The 25,781-nt window shown below is 41.8% G+C and overlaps 2 protein-coding genes across 4 annotated transcripts in view; one reads left to right on the top strand and one right to left on the bottom strand.

Annotated features, from left to right (window-relative positions):
- OIP5 (Opa interacting protein 5) lies at positions 1 to 15,735 on the bottom strand. Its single transcript, XM_036843138.1, has 5 exons — positions 15,382 to 15,735; positions 15,084 to 15,150; positions 10,815 to 10,937; positions 7,248 to 7,329; positions 1 to 2,874 (listed from the first exon to the last, which is right to left on the bottom strand). The coding sequence occupies exons 1-5, from the start codon at positions 15,701 to 15,703 to the stop codon at positions 2,779 to 2,781; spliced, it is 690 nt and encodes a 229-aa protein (XP_036699033.1). The 5' UTR covers positions 15,704 to 15,735; the 3' UTR covers positions 1 to 2,778.
- NUSAP1 (nucleolar and spindle associated protein 1) overlaps positions 11,800 to 25,781 on the top strand; it is a 37,398-nt gene continuing 23,416 nt past the window's right edge. For 2 of the 3 annotated variants that reach the window (XM_036843133.1, XM_036843132.1), the window contains exons 1-2: positions 15,998 to 16,175; positions 22,901 to 22,969. In XM_036843133.1, the coding sequence (XP_036699028.1) occupies positions 16,083 to 16,175; positions 22,901 to 22,969 (162 nt within the window). In that variant the 5' untranslated portion in view covers positions 15,998 to 16,082. Of the gene's footprint in view, positions 11,869 to 15,997; positions 16,176 to 22,900; positions 22,970 to 25,781 lie in introns of those variants that run through there. The other variant, XM_036843134.1, reaches the window with a different exon arrangement.

The raw sequence follows: 25,781 nt of genomic DNA, 5'->3' as shown, positions 1-25,781 counted from the left end.
AAAGCTATGTGGTTTTTGTGATGTGACAACTAATGTAATAGCTCCTTCCTTTGATTTATGAGACTATTCATTTAACACGCACTGATGTACTCCACTCCCAGGTACTGTGCTAGATGCTGGAGTTATAAAAATTGAGATGGTTTCTGCCATTAATTAAGGAGCTCAAAAGTGTACAACTTGGGGACTTTCAATATGCAATTTTTTTGTTCTCATAAATACATGGAATTTTGAAAACACTTTTATTCAACATATATACAATGATAAATGATAACTAGCCTTAGAATCTGTTAATACCAGCCAGTCATTATTGATGTTATAGACTTCCAGAGGAGCTTTTATACCACTAAGGCCTTGTTTAAAAAAGTCAACCATTAGTATTAGTACAATTGGTACAAAGTTTATGGAAGGCATAATATCAAAATTGTAAATGCACATGCCCTTTGACTCTGTTCCACTTTAGGAATCACTCCTACAGAAATACCAGGACAGATACGCAAAGACATGACAAGGATCCAATAAAACAATGGTTAAATTCTGATGTATTCATGATTGAATCATATGCAGGTGTTAAGTAATTTGTGAGGCCTGGTATAGAAAGCTGTCTGTGACATGTATTATTTGAGAAGCAGGTTGCAGAATAATGTGAAAAATATAATTGCCTTTTATGTCTATGTGTCCACACGCATGAAGGTTATAATAGCTGGCATTTATTAAGCACTTAATATTAAGCATTACTCTTAATTACATTAGATGTATTCATTAACTCATTTAATCCTCACTAGAGCCCTAGTTAGTTTTTAATCCCTATTTTACAAGAAGAGTTTAATTCTTCAAGTTCATGGCTAATAAGTAACCAAGCCACAATCTGAATCTAAATCATTTGGCTCCCAGCATGCTACATTGTGCCTCTCAGAAATGTAAGAAGAAGTGTACTTTTACCCTTTCCTTTGTCACACATCTATATCTGAATTTTTTTCTAGAGTAAACATGTAATTTGTATTTGAGAGAAAAAAAAATATTTAAAACCAGCCAGCTTAATTTGATGTCAAGTTCAAGCATTTAATTTTCTATTGAAAGTCTACCAAAACAGCAAATCCAGAGGTTAAGGAAAATAGCTACGTAAGAACAGCTTTTTAAAGAAAGGAAATACGTTGAGGCAGACATACCAATACACAATAAAAATCCCAGGATGATTCAATATAGTATTATGATTAGGTCTTATTCTTTAGGAGTAGAAAGAGCTTTTCTGGTACTGGTTGTTGCCAGAGGCTTCACCCTTACCTAACCAAATTTTGCAACTCAAAAGCATAAAGCGAGCCAGAATTTTCTCTCTCAAATAGTTTTAAAGGAAAATATCCTATATGCAGTCTAAAATGGAAAGAATCTGCTATTAAATCTGCTAGCCACTGGGGACTCCCCTGGTGGTCCAGTGGTTAAGACTGCGCTTACAATATAGGGGGTGCGGGTTCGATCCCTGGTCAGGGAACTAAGATCCCACATGCTGCGCAGCGCAGCAAAAAAAAAAATCTGCTAGCCACATTGGAACCACATTAACTTCTCTGTGCACCACCACTTGGCTATCATCTCTTGATTGTGCTAGTGCCAGCCCCTCCTAAGTGGTCTGCTTGCCGCCCTCCCACCCATTCTCCATAGGACAACCCTAATGAGGTTCTGAAAACGAAAATTTGATCCTGTCATAGGCCTCCTTTAAAAGTCTTCAAGGTTGTTGGGATAAAAACAAACATCCTTCGGAAGGCCGACAAGGCCTTGCATCCTCTGGTTTCTGGACACCGTGGTAACTCCTACAGGCCTTTTTAAGGGCCTCACAGGGCCTTTGTATAGACTGCTCTGTCAGCTTACTAAACGCCTACTCATCTTTCAGACCACTGCTGAAACATTACTTCCACAGACAGGCCTTACCTGACCCCCAAACCAGGTCAGTTACTTGCTATATGTGCTTATATCTCTATGTCCCTTTTCTTCAGAACCCTTACTACAGTTGTAATTTTAAATGTCTTCATGTGGTTATTTGAGTGTCCATCTCTTGACTAGATTATAAACTGAGGATACAGAGTAGCTGTTTTCGCTTATCTTTCATCCCCAGCAGCTAGCATAATACTTCATAAATATTTATTAAATGAATAATATGATGAGCTACTGAGCCACAGTGCTACATAAAGCAAAATATAAGAAAGCAGCATTTCGGTAAATGTTTGATGTTTTTACCATTCCTTTCATTATTATCCTGTTAAGCTCAGTTTACAACTGAAAAGGGAAAAGATAAATATATACTATGCAGTTAACTTACTGAACATAAGCTACAGAAAATGTATGTACCCGTATTTCACATAAGAAAAAAATGATTTCTCAGTATTCATATGACAGTTGCTCCATGTAGGAATAATAGTCAACATAAGTACAATGCTATTTTCAGGCCAAACATGCATCTTTAGATCAGAGCACTCATGGGACATTGCCTCTTAATCCCTAAATTTGCAGTCAAAATGTTTTCCGAAATAAATACTATGAAATTGATAAGAAGCTAAAATAAATTCTTAAGACAAATAGCTATGAAACCTGGATAGAAGTCTCCTTAGTTTCTCATCTTCCAGAAACAGCTTCACAAATCACTTGGAAAATCAGTCTAGAGGTAAACAGAATAAACCACATTTCCCATCCATCCTTGAAACTGATCTTTCTTGAGAAGTGATCAAACAGCACCTGTTGTTGAAGACAGCAATAAGGCCTGAACATGATTCTCAAGCTTTGATTTCTGGATCAGTTTGTTGGCTTGGACTGGTCAGGAGTCACTTCCTTCAGAATCTTCATGAGTGAATTTAAGCGAGTATGCGTTAACATTATCTTCTCTTTCAGCTGGGAAGAGAAATACATAGATTATCAGGGAATCTTAAATTTAACTCTCAATCTGCTGGTTCTAGAAGCCACTTCAGACTTAAGCTAGTGATTGGGAGCTGGCAAAACTGCAACACATTTCAAAAGGACATCTGTTCTATTTCTGAAAGAACTTTATACAACAAACCTAGAGCACAATATGGTGACAGATACAAAGTTTCATGTGGAAAAAGACCAGCCACTGCTGAGCATCACTGCTTTTAGTCTCCATCCTTCCTAGCCCTTATCACCAGCTTGGTGATAACTCCAAAACCTGGGGAGGAAGACAAGAATAAAGGGGGATAAGAAAGCTTGTGGAAACAGAAGCATTAATCAGTCTTTCCCTTTTTTTCCAGTGGCAAGAATTTTTTTTTTCTAATTCTTTGTTCACAGTAACAAATGTCTGTCTTTAATATTCTGCTAATCACCTTCAAAAGTAGCTCTGGTTGTCAGATTTAGAACAGATGTCTGTGGTAGCTAATTTTCAATAGTTTTTTCAGCTTAGAATAGCTATACCTAGAACCAAACTTAGTGGTGTTACTCAGCATACAACCTGTACTCAGACTCACAAAGTTATCATGGATAAGTCTTCTGTTGAAGTAAAAAAAAAAAAAAAGATATTTCTAACATAATTTGCATAGCACAAAATCTACTTTTTATGATCCAAGATACAAGAATACACAAAATTCATCAGGAAATTTTGCTTAAACAGGTCACTCTAGAGCCCATTAATCTTATTTGGGTGCTCTTGGACACAATGAATCATTTTTGTTACTTTCAAGATTTTTCTTCAGTCTTTAGCGCTCAACATTTTTACTGTGTGTTGGGTTATAGTTCTCTCTGCATTTATCCTGCCTGTGCTTGTTGAGGTTATAGACATGTAGATTGTCTTTTATAAGATTTGGGAAGTTTTCAACCATTATTTCCTTGAACATTTTTTCTACTTTCTCTTTCCTCTCCCTTTTGTAGTCCCATTACCAAAGCATATTTAGGTGTGCTTGATGGTGTCCAACAGGTCTCTTAGGCTCAGTTAATTTTTCTTCATTTTTTAGTTTTTTCTTCTTCAGATTGCAAATCTCATCAATCTATCTCCAAGTTCGCTGATTCTTTGCCCAATTCAAATCTGCTGTTGAGCCTCTCTGGTGAATTTTTCAATTCAGTTGTTGATTGTACTTTTTTTTTTTAATTTTATTTTTTTATACAGCAGGTCCTTATTAGTCATTAATTTTATACACATCAGTGTATACATGTCAATCCCAATCTCCCAATTCATCAAACCACCCCCCCCCCCCCCCCCCGCTTTCCCCCCTTGGTGTCCATACGTTTGTTCTCTTGTTGATTGTATTTCAACTCCAGGATTTCCATTTAGGTGTTATTTGTTTTTTAAGCCCTTTTTAAAAAAATTTATTATTTTTTTTTAATCTTTGGCCGCGTTGGGTCTTCGTTGCTGTGCACAGGCTTTTTCTAGTTGCGGCGAGTGGGGGCTACTCTTCGTTGCGGTGCGCGGGCTTCTCATTGCGGTGGCTTCTCTTGTTGTGGAGCACGGGCTCTAGGCATGTGGGCTTCAGTAGTCCTGGCTCGTGGGCTCTAGAGCGCAGGCTCAATAGTTGTGGCACATGGGCTTAGTTGCTCCGCAGCATGTGGGATCTTCCCGGACCAGGGCTCGAACCTGTGTCCCCTGCATTGGCAGGCAGATTCTTAACCACTGCACCAATAGGGAAGCCCCTTTTGCACATACTTTTAATTGCTGCTTTGAAGGTTGTGTCTGCTAAGTCCCAACATCTGGGCCTTCTCAAACACAGTTTCTGATGCCTGTATTTTATCCTGTGTATGGGTCATACTTTTCTTTGCATGTCTCCTAATTTTTATTGAAAACCAGACATTTTAGATAACATATTAAAGCAACTTGGGATATTAAACACCCCCCTACCTCCACCCCAAGTCCTGGCTTGTAGTGGTTATTTTTTATCTGTTGAGTAGTTGGCTTGACTATTTCATTGATGTCTATTTCCCTCACAGTGTGCAGCCTCTGATGTCACTCCTTGGAGGACACGGCCTTGGGCATGTGCAGTCACCCTGGGATGACAGTGGATTTAGCAGGGCCTTCTTTGACTCTCTTTCCCTGAGCTCTGTGTAAACTGGATGCCTTTGTTGATATCATACCCAGCTATTAGCCTTCACTAATTTCTGGCCGACTGCTCTATTTTGACAGTGCCCTGGGACATAAATTGCTCCACAGTCTAATCCAATTAAAATCAGACCCAGGGCTTCCCTGGTGGCACAGTGGTTGAGAATCTGCCTGCCAATGCAGGGGACACGGGTTCGAGCCCTGGTCTGGGATGATCCCACATGCCGCGGAGCAACTAGGCCCGTGTGCCACAACTAAGCCTGCGCGTCTGGAGCCTGTGCTCCACAACAAGAGAGGCCGTGATAGTGAGAGGCCCGCGCACCACGATGAAGAGTGGCCCCCACTTGCCGCAACTGGAGAAAGCCCTCACACAGAAACGAAGACCCAACACAGCCAAAAAAAAAAAAAAAAAAAAAAAAAATCAGACCCATTTATACAGGGGTAGTCTTTAAGGCCAGTCTTCTTTTGTTCCAACCCCAGGAGGGCTCTTATTTTAGCTGTTTCCCTGATTTTCTCTTATAAATTTCTAACTTGTCCATGGTTTAGCTTATTGTTCACATGGACTATCAGCTTCCTCTTAACTGCTCACCACCAAAATCTCCGTTGTTTTGGGTAGAATCCTTAGACTCGAATATCCCCACACCCTGTTCCAAATAAAGTTAGTTCCCTCGGGAAAGCTTCAGAGCTCTTTTTTTACAATCTACCTCTTAATATGGGCTCCCAAGCTGGGGTGGCTTAGTGTCTCTCAGAGTAACACCCCTGCTTTACCAGCAGGGTGCTGGGCAGAGGCAGTAGCTTCTGGTCTTCTCTGCTTGCATCTGTCAGCATGAAGCCTCTGCCCTACAAGCAAGCTGGGCCAAAAGTGACTGGGTTCCTAGTACTCTTAGCCTATTGTGCCGGTGGTAGAACTTGCACACTACAGATGGCTGTTCTTGCCTAGAATAGAGCTTCTGATGAGAAATGCTGGTAGCCTGCCCCTCCTGGGAAGATACCACAGCCCTAAACTGAGAGCTGGGGGAAAAGGATCCCTGTGCTCTTGGCTGCATTTGCCCAGATGGAGCCTCCCTCCCTCTGAGCTGGAGGGGCAAGGGAGGGAGGGAGTAGGTTGTGGCTCAAATGCCACAGGTTTTCACTGCTCTTACCAAGGTCTAGTAGATTTTCTTCAATAAATATCTCTTCATTTGCTTTAAGCCTTGAGGAAAATTTCCACAGACTTAAGATGGCTGTTTTCTTTATAATTTTCTTTGGTTATGGCTGTTTTGTTGGGGAGGGGTCCATGCAGCTCCTCGGGCCACCATTCTAGAAGTTATCTCCCATACGAGTTATTTCTAACCACAGTATTTACTGACCCTGCTCATCAACTTAGTTGCTCAGAGCAAGGGTAGGCAAACTATGGACTGCAGGATAGCCTGCTGCCCATTTGTTTTAATAATGTTTTATTGCTACAAAGCTATATCCATGTGTTTATATACCATCTGTGGCTGCTTTTGCACTACAATAGCAGAGGTGAACAGTAGAGACTGAATGGTCTAGCTTAAGACATTTGTCGTCTGGTCCTTTACAGAAAAAGTTTGCCAATTCCTGGCTTAGAACATGGTTTCATGAGCTTAGTTAATTATGCAAAAAAAGAAAAAAAAAATCACTGTTCCCCTGTCCTAAAAGTTACTTAAACTTTGAAAAGTAAATGCCCTGGTTACTAAATGTGTAATTACCGAGGAATAAACTATTAACAGTGCTAAAAACAAAACCAACAGTAAATTCTAAGGTTGTTCTTCCAACGTAGTAAAGTTATAGCCAAATTTCCACTCAGAATGAGCCAGCAAGCTACTGAAACAAAGTTGCTTTCTTCAACTCGAAACCATGAAACACTAGTAAAGCCCATTTAAGTAAGAATTCTTAATGATGGTTTCAGCACTCTTTTTCCTCCAAGCTATCTAAGCATGAGGTGCTTGCAAAGAGGAAAGACCTATGAAGGATGACGGTGTCCATACCCAGCAGAGAGGAGGAATAGGAATGTGGAGCTCAGCAGCTCTCCACCTCCTCCTGAACCAGACTTGACAATATGGCTTTACTATTTTGCTTTGTGTCACAAATTCAATAAGGAATGCCAAACCAGGTACAAAGAGTTACTGGCGTATTCACCATTTCACTGCCCCTAAATTCATGGGTACAGATTATTAGGAATTGTCTATATTAAAGGAAACACACAACCATCATGAAATTTTACCTCTGCAACCTTTTCTGGTAGAGGTACGTTGTGAATATCCATCTCAGATGCGTTTACTATGGCTTTTGTTTTTAAGAGGTAGCTAAATAGAAAATATAGAGAGAAAATATTAGTACCATACCACAGTTATAATTATCAAGGAACCAAACTTGCAATATCTCTCAAGCAAAGACTGCCTTCTTGCTGATTCCCATTTCAAGATTCATAATGTATTTTGTAGGAAAAACATTCTCAATTAATAAGTCATCAGAGGGACTTCCCTGGTGGCACAGTGGTTAAGAATCCGCCTGCCAATGCAGGGGACACGGGTTCGATCCCTGGTCTGGGAAGATCCCACATGCCTCAGAGCAACTAAGCCCGTGCACCACAACTACTAAGCCTGCACTCTAGAGCCTGCGAGCCACAACTACTGAGCCCACGTGCCACAACTACTGAAGCCCGTGCACCTAGAGCCCGTGCTCCACAACAAAGAGAAGCCATTGCAATGAGAAGCCCCCGCTGGCCGCAACTAGAGAAAGCCCGCGCGCAGCAAGGAAGACCCAACGCAGCCAAAAATAACGCAAAAAAATATAGAATTTTTTACATATAAAAAAAAAATAAGTCATCAGAGAGACCCTGTGCCTCATCTCACCCCTTGCCAGCCCAGAATACATGATTTAAAATTATCCTAGGACAAACTAAAGACAAAAAACCAGGGTCATATGAATAATTGTGATAAGTATAAGCCTCATACTCTACCAGTAGATGGTGTAGCACAGTTAGAAGAAAAGTAACCACAATTGTGACAAATACTGTTGGTTGCCTACCCCACAGCCATTCCTCAAGTTTTTGTTGCTAACAGAACCCAGATTTTGTTTAGGGCAGCAGTGTGTCCAGTCCTAAAAGATGAATCATAACTGTTCTGGGCCAACTGTGGCAATCTTATTCCCTACTGTCACATATTTGCTTTCCCAGCTTAAGGCAACCATGTGACATAGTTCTGCCAATGATAAGGAAAGTTTTGCTGATAAAAGGAGACCATTCCCTGTGTTCCCACACTTACCGTATCCTTTTCCTTTCAGTTTTGGATGCTACTATTTATGGATGTAATGCTTATACTTGCAGCATCCAAGAGGAAAAGGCCAAGAGAACCAGAGATGCTGACCCAGAGCCCTGTCATGGCTGAGCGACTAGAACAATCCTGGAGTGGCCAACTGCCCCACCCTGTACTTGTTAAAGCCACTCTTTGGTTTTCTGTAACTAGCAACCAAATTCATTCTGATACACACAGACATAGATTTATCATATTCCCAGACTCATGCTACCTATACTTTCCCTTTTTTTTTTAAATTTAATTTTATTTTTTGACTGAGTTGGGTCTTTGTTGCTGCGTGCGGGGCTTTCTCTAGTTGTGGCGAGCGGGGACTACTCTTCATTGTGGCGCATCGGCTTCTCATTACAGTGGCTTCTCTTGTTGCTGAGCACAGGCTCTAGGTGCACGGGCTTAGTTGCTCTGCGGCATGTGGGATCATCTCGGACCAGGGCTCAAACCTATGTCGCCCGCATTGGCAGGTGGATTCTTAACCACTGCACCACCAGGGAAGTTCCCTAATTTCTACTTAATCAGAAAGAATATACTGACCTTTGAGTCCAGCTCCTCATTTTGATTAAGAAATTACTTAAAAATCTCATAATGCTTTTCAAATTTATATTAAAAATTTTTGTTACTAAAAGCTTATTTCCCTAAGCAAAAACTCAATTACAAGTTGGCTGGAATAATTACTTAAAACTGTTTCTAAAAAAGATTCGAGGTTACGAATAGCACACATTTAGAGATACTTTTCCCTGTGTCTTTAAACTTAATTCTAAATAGAAATTATTTAAGAATAAACTAGAAATTGAAAGTAAAATATCAATCCATCTCAAGTACATATATCCTGTTGAAAATCAGCATTGAGGGACCTCCCTGGTGGTCCCTGGTTAAGACTCCACACTCCCAATGCAGGGGGCCCGGGGTTTGATCCCTGGTCAGGGAACTAGATCCCGCACACCACAACCATCCACGCGTGTGCCGCAACTAAGACCAAGTTAAGCCAAATAAATAAATAAATAAATGTTAAAAAAAAAAGAAAATTGGCATTGAAGAACAAATAGTGTACCTAATGCGCACTGAACAACCTCATGGTAAAGGATGGGCTTTATTTTTAAGGTTGTTTGTTTGTTTTTGTGGAGTCTTAACCACTGGACCACCAGGGAAGTCCCCTATTTATAAGGTTTTTTTAAAATAATATTTATTTATGTGGCTGTGTTGGGTCTTAGTTGCGACACGCGAGCTCTTTGTTGCAGCACGCAGGCTTCTCTCTAGTTGTGGCACTTGGACTCCAGAGTGCATGGTCTCAGTAGTTGCAGCACGCAGGCTTAGTTGCCCCATGGCATGTGGGATCTTAGTTCCCTGACCAGGGATCAAACCTGCGCCCCCTGCACTGGAAGGTGGATTCTTAACCACTGGACCACCAGGGAAGTCCCCCTTATTTATAAGTTTTATTTCTCTTGTCATCCATAGCTCAGCTAGAAACACCCATCTAAGCGCATTAAATGAGGAAAAGGAAACTTTCTGTTTTATGAATGGAAATTAAGCTTTGGAGTTAAGACATGGACTCAATTCTCAGCTCCTCCACATCTGCAAGCCCCAGTTTTCTTACATTAAGAACTCAGTAAGGGGAAAAAAAAACAAACAAACAAACAAACAACTCAGTGAGGTAAGCATAGTACAATACCTGACACAAACTAGGTCATCAATGGCTGTTTTTGTTTCTAATAACCAAGAAAAGATGTTGATGGATGTTTCAGTTTGTTGCAATAACAGAAAAGCTTAAGTAAAAAGTAAAATTTATATTTAGAAAGATAAGAAATATCCAAAGTAATTCATGAGAAGGAACAACCAATAGGGAACTTTTTCTGACTTTATGAGGCCACATGGTCATTATTTTTTACTTTTCTTTGTGTATCTGCTTCATTCTTCTTTTTCTGTAGACAAAATTTCTCTGCATTTACATGCACGACATAGAAAATATCTACCCTAAACCTAGAGCTTTCACTTCCCAGCTTCAGCACCAGTTCCATCTACAGATGACCAGTGTCTCTGGGTCTTTATTTCAAATTCTTAGGGTAAAAAGCCTGATTGGCTTAGCTTAGGTCAGGTCTATTCCTGGTCCCATCACCTGGGAGTGGTATCACACAGGATAACAAACATGGCCACAAAGTCCCACACTATGGGAGGGAGACAGGGGCTAGGCACAAACCCCAAAAGTGTCTACTACAGCATTATTTTGCAAAAACTTACCTTCCAAAAGTTCTTGGAATGAAAGAATATCCTCTCAGTTATTCCGTGGTATGATTATTAACACATGGTATGATTATGAGACATCTAAAATGATCATAATGTTATAAGACTATGTTTTGGTCCCATTACCATCTTTTTTGTAAGAAACAGTACCTGGCTTTAGCATCTTCTCTGGTACAAACATTCTGCCTTTTCTGGAAGATGTTTTAAAATTTATTTGATAAAGAATATCTAAGTCTACTTACCACACCATTTTGTCAGCGGAAAGGCAGAAGTGACCTCTCAAGGCAGCCAGGGCAGCATGAGTAGAATACAGATGGAAACCAATGGGAATCTCACAGGAACTACAGAATAAAAGGTTGTAAGTGCTGGGAGGAAAAAACAGGATATGGGTTAAGAAAGAAAATCAGAGAACAAATACAAAATAACTCATGTTACGGACTCATTCCTAAAAAATAGGCTATAATAGGAATGAGACTGAGGAAATGTCACATTCAAGAAAGGTTGACTCAGAGATTATAGATACCCTTGTGGATTCTGGCCACAAAAGCAATCATATATATAACTGTCATTTCACTGAAGTAATTTATATCTGAAAGCAGAAAAAGAGCTAACAAATCAGATTAACATTTAAACAGGGACTTCCCTGGTGGCGCAGTGGTTAAGAATCCACCTGCCAATACAGGGGACACAGGTTCGAACCCTGGTCCGGGAAGATCCCACATGCCGCGGAGCAACTAAGCCCATGCACCACACTACTGAGCCTGCGCTCTAGAGCCCGTAAGCCACAACTACTGAGCTCGCGTGCCACAACTACTGAAGCCCGCGTGCCTCCAGCCTGTGCTCCGCAACAAAGAGAAGCCACCTCACTGAGAAGCCTGTGCATAGCAATGAAGGGTAGCCCCCGCTCTCCACAACTAGAGAAAGCCCGCGGGCAGCAACGAAGACCCAACGCAGCCATAAATAAATAAATTTATTTAAAAAAAAAACAAAACATTTAAACATATAAAACTACAGATGACCATATAAATTAGCTACCATTAAGCCAATTTCCAGTTAAAGTAAAATAATCAAATCGATTAGGGCTTACTAAGCAATTTATTAATAGAACTCAAATCAGGTTTTGTTTTGGTTTTTTTGCAGATATAACAAAAAATAAAGAATTACCCAGATAAAATGCAAAAGAAAGAAAATAAATCGTATTGTCCTAGCAAGCTATTTTATTTTCCTTTATCCTTTGAAAGATTACTGGATGAGGAATCAGGAAACATGGATTTTAGTTCTAGTTATACCATGTGGGTAAGTCGCTTACCTTATTTGCTGGTATATAAGACAAATCCAAATATTACAAAAAATATTTAAGAAAAAGTTAACTGTTTCATCATTCATGTACTGAAAGCAATTTAGAGTGGTTTGGTAAGGGAAAAAAAATATCTGTATAAACATAATATACTATATGCAGTAAATGAGCACTAACAAAGTATAATAATTTCATGGCTAAAAATAAATATTCATGTCAATGGACACTAAAGACAAAGCAACAAAATATAAATTTACTGGTAAATGAAGTCCCACACCACACATGCAGTACTGTACTTTTGTGACTATGTTACCAAAAAGCAAGCCATGAAATAAAGTTGCATTTTTATTAATTCCTAAGTAGGAATTAATTATATCAGACAAACCACAGTACATATAGACAAATGTCTGTAGAAACTAATAAATGGCACAGAGCTGGGACTTCCCTGGTGGCACAGTGGTTAAGAACCTGAGTGCCAATGCAGGGGCACAGGTTCGTTCCCTGGTCCAGGAAGATCCCACATGCTGCGGAGCAACTAAGCCCATGTGCCACAACTACTGAGCCTGCACTCTAGAGCCAGCAAGCTACAACTACTGAACCCGCATGCCACAACTACTGAAGCCCGCACACCTAGAGCCCATGCTCCGAAACAGAGAAGCCACCGCAATGAGAAGCCCGTGCGCCGCAACAAAGAGTAGCCCCGCTCGTCGCAACTAGAGAAAGCCCGCGCGCAGCAACCAAGACCCAACGCAGACAATAAATAAATAATTAATTTTAAAAGTGTCTTTAAAAAAATAAATAAATGGCACAGAGCAAAATGTAAAGAGATCCCAAAATTATGCTTAGCATGTAACATATAACAAATATTTCATTGACTATTAGTCTGCTAATGGCCCAGGAATGAAGGTTTGCATCACACCAGGTAAAGAACTATGATCATCTGAGTGCCTGCTGAAGGCAAAAGGAATACAGAATGGGTAGTGGAAGAGGGTAGTTATAAATACCAGCTATGACCATGTGACCAGTTACAGGAATGTAATTGTCATGAATATCTCATTTTGTTATGAATAGGTTTACATGTATATGTGTGTTTATGTTTTCTTCCCTTTCTTTTCCCTTATCATGTAACGTAAGATGTACTGACTTTTTATTATAGTATTTAAGTATTAATTTTACATCATAGTATTTAAGCTATGAGATATCAAGGAGAAAAGTAAGTATCACTTAAGGACTTTATCTCCTTTTCTGGAGGAGGGTTTAGTGCATTTTTAGTTGTATGCAAGATAGCTGTAACAGGTTAGGAAGAATTACGACCTTGTTATTGTCTTTATTTGGAGATTAAGTATGGGTTTAGGAGATGCATGTGGATGCCAGGTTAACACGTAATGATTAAATTTATGTGTCAGCTTGACCTAGCCAAACAGTGCCCAGTTATTTGGTCAAATGTTATTCTGAATGTGTTTATGAGTATGTTTTTGAATGAGAGTAATATCTGATTCAGTAGACTGAGTAAAGCAGTTTGCCCTCCTTATCGTGGGTGACCCTCATCTAATCAGTTGAAGACCTGAATAGAACAAAAAGGCTGACCCTCTCATGTGAGTTGCAACACTGATCTTTTTTTCCTGCCTTTGAACTTGAACTGAAACGTTCAGCTCTTCCTGGGTCTGGAGCCTGCTGGCTTTTGTACTGGAACCTACACCTTTGGCTCATGGATCTCAGGCCTGTGGACTTGGACTAGAACTAAACCTCTGGCTCTCCTGTGTCTCCAGCTTATCAACCTTGTCTCTTGGGACTTCTCATCCTCCATAATCGAGTGAGCCAATTCCTGATTGAGGAATCTCTTCCTGCTGAGTCCCACGGCTCTCCTTATTCCAAACACATGGAACTTTCTGTCCAGTGTTTTGTAAACCATCTAGATCTGTACTGTCTATTAAGAATGCAAGCCACATAAGTAATTTTACATCTTCTATTAGTTTAGCTTTAAAAAAAAAAGTAAAAGAAACAGGTAAAATTAGCTTTAATGTATTTTATGCTACCCAATATTCAAAAACATCGTAATCAAGGGAATTCCCTGAGGGTCCAGTGGTTAAGACTGGGCACTTTCACTGCCCTGAACCTGGGTTCGATCCCTGGTCTGGGAACTAAGATTCCCACAAGCCGTAAATCGTGGCCAGAAACCAAAAAATCAAGAAAAAACCCCATGTAATCAGTACTTTTAAATTATTCAATGTTTTGGGCCAAGCTTTCAAAATCTGGTGTGTATTTTGCACTCACAGCATACTTCAATTCAGAATGGCCACCTTTTAAGTGCTCAATAGCCACCATGTGGCTAGCGGCTACAGTACTGGACAGCACAGGTCTAGCTAGATGTGCTTCCCTCTAAGAAGATATTCAGAGAGCTTCTGCCTCTGGCCCCAAATGAACCAGTTCCAAGAAGGCCATCACTCCTTCCCTCTCTGTTTCCTTTGGGTGGGAAGAGGACACTCCTGCAAGGATAGGGAGTATCTTTCAGTTAGGAAAGAGGAGCTGCAGAACTCTTCCTGAGTACAGCAACTAAGAATTCCTATACGTACTCTATTTAACCCTAAAATTGAACCAAATTGTGGTCAGAATGAATTGTCTTGCTGTTAAAACCAACACTGAAAACTGAGTAGCTTTGTACTACTGAATTCACTGAGTACTTTGTTGTCACTTGTAAATCACACTACAGTCAAGATGCAAAGTTTACCAGGCAATATTCAAGTAACTTTCCACCTGTGTTTTTCCCCAGTTTACAGCAGAATTAGTCCTGCCATAACTTATTACAAATTCCAGGTTAAATGAAAACTTGTAATTCTTAGTTATTGTCAAAGGATTGTAGTTTATGGTAAGTGATTCTCACTATACACTTAAAGGTAATTTTCTTCTTTTTCCCCTACTAGACATAACTTTCTTAAACTCACTTCACTTGCACAACCCACTAGGGAGATGTGGCCCTCAGAAAGACCTTAAAACCTAAACGCCAATATCTTTTCCATTTCATTAATACATCAAGTTCGTACAAGACTCAATCAAGTAAAGGGAGCATCCTTCCAATACACTGTATGGATGGAACAGACTTTTAGTCTAGTGCAAGATAGGAATAAACTGTTTTCTCCTCGTACAAGTCGGTTCCACGCTCCTCAGTCTCATTAAGTCAGGGAATGACTAGAGATCTGGAATTCTCAGTACGTACCTGCCTTTGAGCGAACCTTCAATGCCAACTAGGAAGGGAGCCTCCAAAACTACATTATTTGTGACTCCTAGGAAGACAAACACGGGTCAGAATGACTACCTGTGAGACATTGAAAGGGAAAAACTCTCCCCTCCAGAAAGACTCATCATGGCCACAAAAATCATGAAAAGTGATTCGCCCCCGACCCCTGGCCAAGGAGTTAATTTCCGTCCAAATTTTCATCCCGCTTTCCTCCCAGCCGGCTCCCAGCCACCCAGTAAGAAAGCGGCAACGCTTCCCAGACGCCGTGCCCACTCACTGGAGAAGACCACGGCTCCAAGGGACCGCGACAGGTCCCAGGCGAGGTGCACAGAGTCAGCGAGCACGGCGTGGCACTGCGCACACTGGAACACAGCGCACCTCTCGGGCTGCAGCCACCATGGCAGCCGCGGGCCGGGTGACGGCTCCTCCAGCCCCAGCCCGGCGGGGCCGAGTGGCGAAGACCCTTTCACCACCTGCGTGTCCCACTCCATGGAAGTCGTAAGAGAAGGTTCATCAATCGCCTTCTTAGCGCCATCACAAAAGTCACCCCGCGGCTGCTTTGCAGCTCGCGAGCGATGCCTCCGCGGCCGAGCCGCCATCTTCCTGCAGCTGGCGCCTCGGTTTCAAAGACGCACCAGGCCCCGCCCCAAGCTTGGTTCCTGGGTCCTCATTGGACAACGTGAGCCGGGTGGGGCTCTGCCGCGCACTCGTTGCCTGGACACGCCGTTTGGCGCCTTCGTGTTGGTGGGGGATGGTGAAGAACGTGCGTCTGGTGGAGGGGAACTCGGCCTTTCTATTGGTCAACACCAGGAGACCCCGCCTTTGAGGTATTTTTAACCAATGGAAGTGCAGCTTTCTCAATTTAAACTCTATAACATTCGGTTTGGTCAACGCTTAAGAGTGGCGCCAGAGTTTTGAACGGCGCTTCTGGGAGTGGAGGGCCGATCCTCTGCGTGGTCTCCTGGATTGCAGTTCGCCATGACCGTCCCCTCCCTTGAGGAGCTGGACTCCTTCAAGTACAGTGACCTGCAGAACTTGGCCAAGAGTCTGGGCCTCCGGGCTAACCTGAGGGTACGGGGCAAGTGGCGGGTGGGGTAGGACGAGCGGCCTCTACGGGACGCGGTGGGAGGGGACTGAGCGGGAATTCCGAAGGCTGAGGCTGCTGTCCCGGCCCTGGGGCGGTAGATTTGGTTCACAGAAGGGTCCCACTAACTCTGCAAAACCGAGAGGGAGCCATAGTTTTCACCTTATGTTGAGGCTGACTTTCCTGGGGACTCACAAAGACCCCGACTCCAAAAGGGTTTGTTTGGTTTCGTCTTATTGGAAGTACTCTGTTATACTTACCAGGGCATCAGTTAGGAAACGCAGGCCCAGAGAGCTAAAGGAATGCTGCATCTAAATGCCGATTAATTGTTAGGCAGTCGCGGAAATAATTGCCTTGGCTTTTGGAAAACTCCAAACAGCTAACATTTCTGTAAATTGTAACAGCGCCCAAAATCTGCTACTTAAATGGGGGACCTGGAAGAAAGGATGACTTTTAGGGGACCTCCCCCGTGGATAAGTTTTTACAGCTCAGCCCTAATTTAGTCGGATCGTTCCTCTATTGATCACTATTGTGGTAGTGTTCTATTCAAAACCGGTGAGGTCTTTGAGACTTCAAAACGTTTGGGGGAAAATGCGGGGGTTCAATTCGGGATTGGGGTTCTATATATTTTATTTTCCCACATCATATTAACGTATACCCTGGAGATTTGTTCTGCAAGCTGTGGTATTTACACGGAGTGAATACATAAATCAGTCCTCACAAATGTTTTTAAGTGGTTTAAACAAAGTAATCAGGGCCCATGCACCTGTTGGGGCTGAATGATAAAGGGCTATCTATGGAGATATTTCTGGGCTATAGTATTTAATGGCTCCTCAATACTTCATAAGCAAAATCTTAATTCCTTGGTTTAAATCCCTTAAATTTTTTTTTGCAATCTGGCTGGAATCTTTTATCCAAGGCAGCATCCAAACTGTACACTTGGCACCTTTGTCCATCTTTCTGCCTTTGCTAATTTTAATCCTTTGGCCTCAAATCCCCTTCTCTCTCCCTCTTCTTTATCTGCATGAATAATTTCCAATTACTCGTCACAGTCCAACTGAAATGTCATCACTGACCTGGCACCTCGTCCCCTCCTCTTCATTCCCTTGGCCACAGGTCCACCACCCCAGTAATCCTAGGAACCCTCTGCGCCTTTAAGGCAGTATAATTTCAAGTACTTTTTCTGAGCGCTTGCAGGCTTCCACCTGGCACTGTGGTTATTTGTGTAGATACGTTCTCTACTAAACGTTAAGTTCCCTGAACAGGGATCTCATCCATCCACCTTGGAAGTCTTTACAGCACTAAGTGCAGTACATTCTATTTGGGAGGCGTTGGATACTTATTCAGAACTACTATTTACAACTGCTTCTTGGCAGCGCTGGAACAATGCACTAGAGGGTAGCTCCTTTGTGAAGAGTTACTATGGAGGTTTCCTACTTGAGTTCTGCGCTCTGTCTAACATTAAGACCCCACAACCTTTTGGATCTCTGAAGAGCTGTTGCAAGTTCGACCTTCTTCTGAAAGTCCCACCTATCATTGTCTCTTGAGGAACCTGATCTGGGGTAGCCATTTAATCACCTGTTTTCATATATGTGGTGTAGTACAGTATTTTGTGTCACTACAGACCTCATTGCTTGCCTAGCATACAACATCTGGTGCATAGTAGGTGTCAACAAATATCTGTTAGAGGTGCTGTTTCCCAGACAAATTTGACTATACGAGGCATTCTAATAACCAACCACAAAAAGACACCTTTGAGATGATGGGAGAAAATTAAACTTGGACTAGGTATTAAATTATATTAAGGTATTGTTAATTTTGTTGCATATGATGGTGGTATTGTGGTTATGCTTCTTTTTTTTTTTTTTAAAGTCCTTACCTCTTAGCCAAATATTTACAGGTAAAATGTTATGATGCCTGGGATCTGCTATAAAATACTCCAGGAAAAAGAGGGGGGACTAGATGAAGTAAGAACAGCACAATGTTGATAACTGTTGAAACTGGGTGATAGATACATGGGGGTTCATTGTACACATTTGAAATCTTCCATAATTAAAATGTTTTAAGTTACTTACAGTTGGTACAGCTTAAGAGCTCGTTAAATCAATTGCCTTTTTAAAATTCCAAGTGCATAGCAAAAATATTGAATAAATTGCTCTAAGAAATTATCAAGATTTGACTATTTAAAAAACTTAACAGAATAAGATTTAAATAAATTTCACCACTATGATAACATTCAAAATAAATTTAGAAGAGAAAATATTAACTTTCTTTTGAGACACTACTCTTTTTTAAAAAAAAAATTTATTGAAGTATAGTTGATTTACAATGTTAATTTCTGCTGTATAGCAGTGACTCAGTTATACATATATATATATATATTCTTTTTCATATTCTTTTCCATTATAGTTTATCACAGGATACTGAACACAGTTCCCTGTGCTATACAGTAGGACCTTGTTGTTTATCCATTCTATATATAATAGTGAGACACTATTAATGGTAAGGCAAAATGAAGGAGTCAGTTACTAAGATTTATTGTACGGCCGCGGTCCTTTTCTCACTCTTGCAAGCTTCAATTATAAAACTACCACTATTTCCACTTTCTTGCAGCTCCCTTCCCTCACCTGGCAAAACTCCACACCTGATTAAACAAGCTATGTGCTTAATCCTTGCCTGTACTAACTAGCTGACCGTGGCTGGAGAAAATCCCCTAACTTTTTTGACTGAACTTAATTTAAATGTGACCATAAACTTAATTTATGATTTATTTGATTCTCCTATACTTCCTTGGTAGTCATTAATTTTCCCATTATTGAGGACAGTTATTTCATATCTTTTCACCTCAGATTGGCACCCTTCCATCACTTGATGACTTTGCCTCATAGGCCATGGAAACATAGATGCAATTAAGCTGAGAACTACCTCATCTTTCTATCACCAGACCCACCTGTCCCCGTATCCTCTGCCTTCCACCTGTTATATGTTATGGTAAAAGGCTGTGCCTAAGGGCAGCCTTGCTGTTTGTGCTGGAGATCTCATTCCCCCCTCTGGGGCTACACTCCTGCAGTTATTCCTCTCCGCTGCATCAGTTTCTCTCACTCTGCTGGCTCATTTCCATAATGCGCCCAATCAAATCTTAATGTCATCCATCTTTTAAAAAAGAAACAAAACCCCTCTCCTGACCCACGTCTTTTACCTACTGCCCAATTTCTCTGTTCTTTTCTACTGAAATTGATGTTTTTGAGGCCACCATGCCCTGCACCTTGCAAAGCTTGTGGTCCGTCTCTATCTTCACCTGCCCATCAGCAGCATTTGGCGTGATTGAACCCTCCCTTCTGCTCAGACCACTTCCTTTTCTAGACTTCTTTGATATTTGGTTTTCTCCTGCCTTGCTAGCACTTCTTTCCAGTCTCCTTTGCTAGTTCTTCCTCTGCTAAATCTCTAAATGTGGCGTGTCCCAGGGTTCTCTCTTGGGCCTTTTCTCTAATTGTGCTTCTCCCTTGGTGATCTTATTCATTCTCAGAACTTTAGATTCACCTGGAGCTAATGACGCCCAAATCCATTCCTTCAGTACGACCTCTCATCTGCTGACTTGTGCATTTAAGTGCATCGTAAACAGCATGATCAGGTCAAAACAATGAAGATCTATTCCCTGTGTCCGTAAATGATTGATTCCTCCCTTCACTGCCCACACCCATCCATCCTGGTGAGCTCTTCCTCCCAAGTATCAATACACCTGAAATCTGGCCTGTGTGCTGTCTCCAGTGCTGTAAACCTGGGCCATGACACCCTCCTTTCTTGACCACTGCTTCAGGCTGTCTGCTGGTCTCCCTCCCTCTACTCTTGCCTTAAAATAGTATTCTCTTGGTAGTTGGGTGATAGTTGAAACTTAGAATATGCCATTTTTCTGCTCAGTTCTCGTCAAATGATTTTCCTCACACCTAAAATAAAATCCAAACTTCTCCAAATGTAATGTGAGAATCTTGGGTTGATCCTGATTTGGAGGAAAAAAAAATTTTTTTAAGCTAAAACTGGAGACAACTGAGGAAATTTGATTTTAGGCTATGTATCAGAGGATATTAGAAAATTATTACTTTTCCTAGGTAATGCATTAGAGGTTATGTAGGAAAATATCCCCTTATTTTTAGGAGATGTGGCTGATGTATTTAGTGGTAGAGTATCATGATGTCTGGAACTTATTTTCAACCAGCTTGGCAAGAAATACATGTGAATGAGAGAGAAAGCAAACATGAGACAATATTAAGGATTGCTGAATCTACGTGAGGAGTATCAGAGTGTTTACTAGACTATTTTGACTTTTCTATAGACTCGACATTTTTATAATAAAATTTTAGTTAGGGGGAAGAAATCTACACTGTGTGCTGTGGCCTGTAACCCTCTTCTTGACCCAGGTCACCTCTTTGGTCTCCCTGCCCTCCACTCGCCCCAGTGTTCACTGTGCTCCCCACACTGGCTTCTCTCTGTCCTTCAAATTCACCAGCCCGTCTCTGGGCTTCGTGTTCCCTCTGCTGGGAATGCTCTTCCCCTGCATCTTCACCTACTGCCCCCTCCCTCATTCACATCTCAGCTGAAAAGTCACCAACGCTGAGAGGCCTTTCCTGACCATCCTAACTCAGGTTGTCCTCCCCCGCCTCTGCCCTGAGCCTCCAGTTTTGTTTTTGCTTCATAGCACCTAATGTCATACCATTTATTGTTGCTTACTTGGTTAATAGGCTGTTTCCCCACTAGCCTACCTCTAGAGGTTCCTGGAGGGCAGAGACCTTGTCTGTTTTGCTCACCACTGTCTCCCCAGTGCCTGGAACAGCGTCCAGCACGATAAATGCTTGTGGAGGTGGTGCGTGAAAATGTGCTGATGCTCACATCGGCCCCTCCAGCTCCGCTCTCCCGAGCATCAGCCCCCATCATTCCTCCTGCTGTACGCCCCCACCTGGCTCTGCCACAGGCCCCTCATTTCACCTCTGTTGCACGTTTGAGGTTTTCAGGGCATTTTAAGATGTTCTAGAAATCTGTACAACATAGAGCCTATGATTAACAATACTTTAAAATTTGCTAAGAGGTTAGATCTTATGTTAAAGGCTCTTACCACCAAAAGAAATCCCAGGGGGGCAGTAGGAAACTTGGAGGTGATACATTTATGGCAGTGATGATGGGTTCCCAAGTGTATATTGATCTCCCAACATATCAATTTATATGTATTAAATATCGACAGCTGTTTGTATGTCAGTCATACCTCTGTAAAGTGATTGAGGGAGAAAAAAAGTCAGAAGAACCAAGAATGCCTAAATTCTGCCCTGCCAATCACTTCACTTCCCAGAGAAGACCCAAAGAGAGGTTCAAGGAACAACAGCAAGTAGAAAATAGGTCTCTCCTTTATTACTACTAGCCAGTGTGGTGCCTGATATCTTGATGCACAGTGTTCTGGTAAAACTCACAGCCTGAGCATAGCATCTCCTGTGCCCTGAAGCCCAAACCAAATCGGGATCTCTGCCATCTCACCTGAACACATGGCCGATGGTAAATGGTAGGAGCAGAGAAGAGACGATCCTGGTGGCTGGGCCCCCCTTGAGAAGAAAACCTCTGGCTCTCAACTGCATGGCTGGTGGAAGAGGAAGGAATGAGAACCCAGCCATGAGCTCGAGCTTTTAAAGCGCAGGAAAACATAACCCATCAGATTAGTATTCCTCTTTCAGGAAAGAACGGGAAGGGAAGTTCTCCTGTGGTGAAAGGAGGAGCTAGGAGTTCCCTTCCCCAGGGACCTGTAGCCATCCTCCTAAGGCGGCGCCTTTGGCCTTCCCCATCTTAGGACCCCCCACGCCTCCACACGTGCTTCACCAGCTGCCCAAGCCAGAAACCTAGGCGTAATAAATTTCCCTGTTCCTCAACCCTCACATTCACACTGATTCTACTTCCTAGGAAAGTTTTTAATTCATCTGTGTGGCCTCAGTCCCGTTCTAGCTCAGGCCAAAGTTGTCTCTGGTTTCCTATAACAGCCTCCTGGCCCTTGCCCTGTCTTCCATCTTGCCCTCACCAAATTCATTCTGCACATTATACAGTCAGAGTAATCATCCTGAGTAATGCAAAACTGGTCACCCACTGCCCTGCTGCAAACTCTGCAGACTGCCTTTGCCCCGAGGGTAAAGTTCATACTCTTTAGAGACTTAGTAGGCCTGGCAGGATCAGGCCCACTTTCCCAACATTCTCTCTCACCATCCCCTCCAACAGCTCCCTGCTTCAGCCCACACTGAACTTTAGTTCTTCAAACTCCACACATTCTTACCTTCCCATGCTATTTCTTTACCCTTTTCCCTATGTCCCACTCTCTCCTATTTGTCCTTCAGCCTCAGCAGCTAGTGACCTCACATCTTTGTCTTAGGACTGGCGTGTCCACTTACCTACTGAAGTCTACCCTAGCGGTCCAGGCTTTGGTGGCCCAGCCCACCTGTGTTCTCACACGACACCTGAGCTTCCTCATGTGGGCATTTACCCCACTGCGCTGTAATTGCCACTTTCCTCTCTGGCTTCTGCTGTGAAATCTGTGCGGACAGGAACCCCTTCTATCTTGGTTACCCTACTCCCAGCCTGCCCGGATGACATTTGATGAGTACAAGAACAGGAGAAAATGTTCAATGAATCTTTCGTGCTTATTTGATTTTTGGCTCTACTGATAAGGTCTTTAACTTTTCTGCAGGCAGACAAGTTGTTAAGAGCCTTAAAAGCCCACCTTAAAAATGAAGCAAGAAAAGAAAATGAGAATCAGGTAAGTAACATTTTCATCACCTATTAAATAGCAAAACAATCAGTTAATGAAAGATAAACACAGTTGGTGATGACTTAAGACATGCTATTTGTTACCAAAGAGATTGTCATTGGTAATTTTAAATCCTTTCATAATTCTTATAAATGACAAAGCTGCCTCTGTAATCTATTGAATAAGATGTTCTCATACAAAGGCAAAGATTAATTACTAGTTGCCAGATGTATGCCAAATGGTGTGAGTAGGGAGGGAACTGGATTTGAGGTCAGAAAAACCCAGTTAAGTAGCAGCTCTGTCTTTTTTGTATGTGTGTGACCTTGGAAAACTCAAATCATTGATTCTTAGTTTCCTGGTCTTTGAAATGGAAATAACATCTTTTCTGCTGAATTGAGGATTGTGAGAATCACATGAAGTAGGGACTGTGGAAGTGACTTGTAGGAAACTAAACCACTGCTGATGGGAGGGAGCGGTTGTCATGGCTGCTTCAGACCCGCCCCAAAGAGTTCTGACAAGGCTCAACACCTAAATGATCAATGAATGCTTCATTCTTAACTTGAAATACAGGGAAATGTTGAAAGGCCTTAAGGAACTGGGCTTTGGAGGGCATCCGTTATATATCTTGAACTGAAGGTAAATATAAACATGAACTGAGCATCTGAATTCCTTCTCTCTGTCTTTATAGACTCCATAATTCTCTGTATTCCAGGTTATAAACATTTAAAAACTTCCAATATTCAAAATTCTATTTGATTCCAGGTTTAATTAATATAAAATAGACAACAAAATTGATTTTGGATTCCTTTAAGTTTCTATATCAACTAAATCAATATAGATATTTTAATTAATTAAAAATTTTTTTCATGGTTAAGGGTACATGATCGTAGTGCCATCTGAAATCAGGATTTTACTTTGGGTAGTAATTGATGGGCTAAATTTAAAATGATCTATCATGTTTCAAATTTAGCATCTCAAGAGCCGTTCCATTTTGAAAAACTTTCACAAGAGCAGGATGATAATCAAAATTTGGTCAGCTATAGAATTCCTTAGTGGTGAATCTGTCAATAGTGAGCTTAGGTTGGTGGAAAGAACTGACATAGACAAAGAGTTTATCTAAAGCTGCAGGAGTCAGCACAGTCCAAATACATGGCAAAGAGATCAGTAATATTACCAAGGACAGACAGATGGGTAAGCTTCCAGACCTCCAAATCGTCACCTAGGGAAGTGCACAGGTGTGGGTCACATCTAAGTGAGCATGAACTTCTGGATGCCTTGTTCTCCCTCTGTAGATTAGCCGTTAACTATATGAGTTGGAGCAGCTCTGTATGTAGGTTAGTCTGACTGTGCTGAGGACTCTCAGAACCAGCTGTGCCACTTCAGTCTTGGGCTTATACAAGTCTTTACAGGTACATCATGGTGCGTTCAGGAATGAACATATCCTACCTGATCACTGCTGGCCTCCCAGACTAACATACCCTGGTTAAGGTGTGTGGGGTTAAAACAAGACATCTCTGGGAGTCGTGTTAGTAGGTTTCTAAACCAGTTATAGGACCTCTTCTGTACTGTGTTAATGGGGGTAAGGGGGCAATAAGTACTTTTAAAGTGTGTCTGTACTCCAGCAATATGTGTAACCTGAGGGTTACACTTCTGTAGTGAGAACAGTTTCTTTTTCCTCTCTTCTTCTTCATGACTATCCAGGGAGTTGGAAAGTAGGATTCTGTGGGAAGCACGCAGTCTTAGCCAGAGGTAACTCCTGGAGGAGACAGTATGTCTCTCACAAAAAGCAAAGCCCTTACCCTTGACTTGGAATGCACTCTTTTTCCCAGGCCTGAGGATTGTAAAAGAGATTAGCAAAGCTATCTCAAGCCAGGAGACCTCAGGGAGCTGAGAGTCCTGGTTGTTCCTTATGGCTGGGGCTGTGTGTGAGCCTGGTTAAGGGAAGATAATATTCAAGGATAGTTGTTGTAAACTTGTTGACGTCCATGGTGGTGACTAAACTGAGACGATAAGCAATTCTATGGGTTCATTGTCTAATAAGGAGTTCCTCTTCTGTCTATATAAGATTCAGTAAATTCTAAATAAAGTGCCTTGCAACCGTCAGTTGTCTTGGTCCTTCTGACCCCATACTCACGGTGCTATTCAGTCCCTTACCCCTCTCCGTTGGGACCTGGAAGACCCCCTGCGGTGGCTGGACCATCGCAGGATTCAGATAGCGTCTTTCTACTCTCACGTAAATATCCCTGCTCCTTTGAGTTCAGGCTCACCAGTTCTCATCTCTCATCTGTTGACTTCCTTGTTGCTTTCCAGTGTTCACTGTCTCATCATCTCCTGTCCTGACCTTACTTTGGGTGAATTCAAAGGTCCACCTGGATGTCCCTTACTACCCTTGCCTCCTTGTTCCTTAAGTCCTGTGACTTTCTTTTCCACTCTTCATTAGCCATCCCCTTCTTTGGGTATACCTTGGATCTTAGATCACTTAGAACTATTATTCTTCTGTAATATTTCACCTCCATCTAAAAGCCTTCCATTTTCTAAGCCTCCTTATTCTTTTACAACCAAAACATTTATTTTATATTGTGGTTCTCAACCCAGGATGTGTGGGAGAATCATTTGTGGAGCTTTTTAAAAACACTGATATTTAGGCCTCACCAAATCCCAGGCAACTAAATTAACTCTCAGAGGGTGGGGTCCAGCCACCATACTGAAATGGACTGAAAAGTCAGGATACAAAGCCCTCTTACCCCCTACTTCCACATGCAGAGTACCAGGTGTCTACTACCATCTAAAATGCTGGAAGGTTTCTCTGTAAGGAAGAAAA

Source organism: Balaenoptera musculus, chromosome 2 (assembly GCF_009873245.2).
Source record: "Balaenoptera musculus isolate JJ_BM4_2016_0621 chromosome 2, mBalMus1.pri.v3, whole genome shotgun sequence".
Classification (NCBI taxonomy): Eukaryota; Metazoa; Chordata; class Mammalia; order Artiodactyla; family Balaenopteridae; genus Balaenoptera; species Balaenoptera musculus.
Note: the sequence above shows the minus strand (reverse complement) of the source record. Positions and strands in the feature narration are given on the sequence as shown.

Excerpts from the sequence above, each read along its gene's own strand:
- OIP5 (XM_036843138.1), bottom strand. The coding sequence starts at position 15,703 with ATGGCGGCTCGGCCGCGGAGGCATCGCTCGCGAGCTGCAAAGCAGCCG. Across the intron at positions 15,151-15,381 it reads TGGAGCCGTGGTCTTCTCCA|GAGTCACAAATAATGTAGTT; the intron begins GTGAGTGGGCAC and ends TTGTCTTCCTAG. Across the intron at positions 10,938-15,083 it reads GAAGGTTCGCTCAAAGGCAG|CACTTACAACCTTTTATTCT; the intron begins GTACGTACTGAG and ends TTTTCCTCCCAG.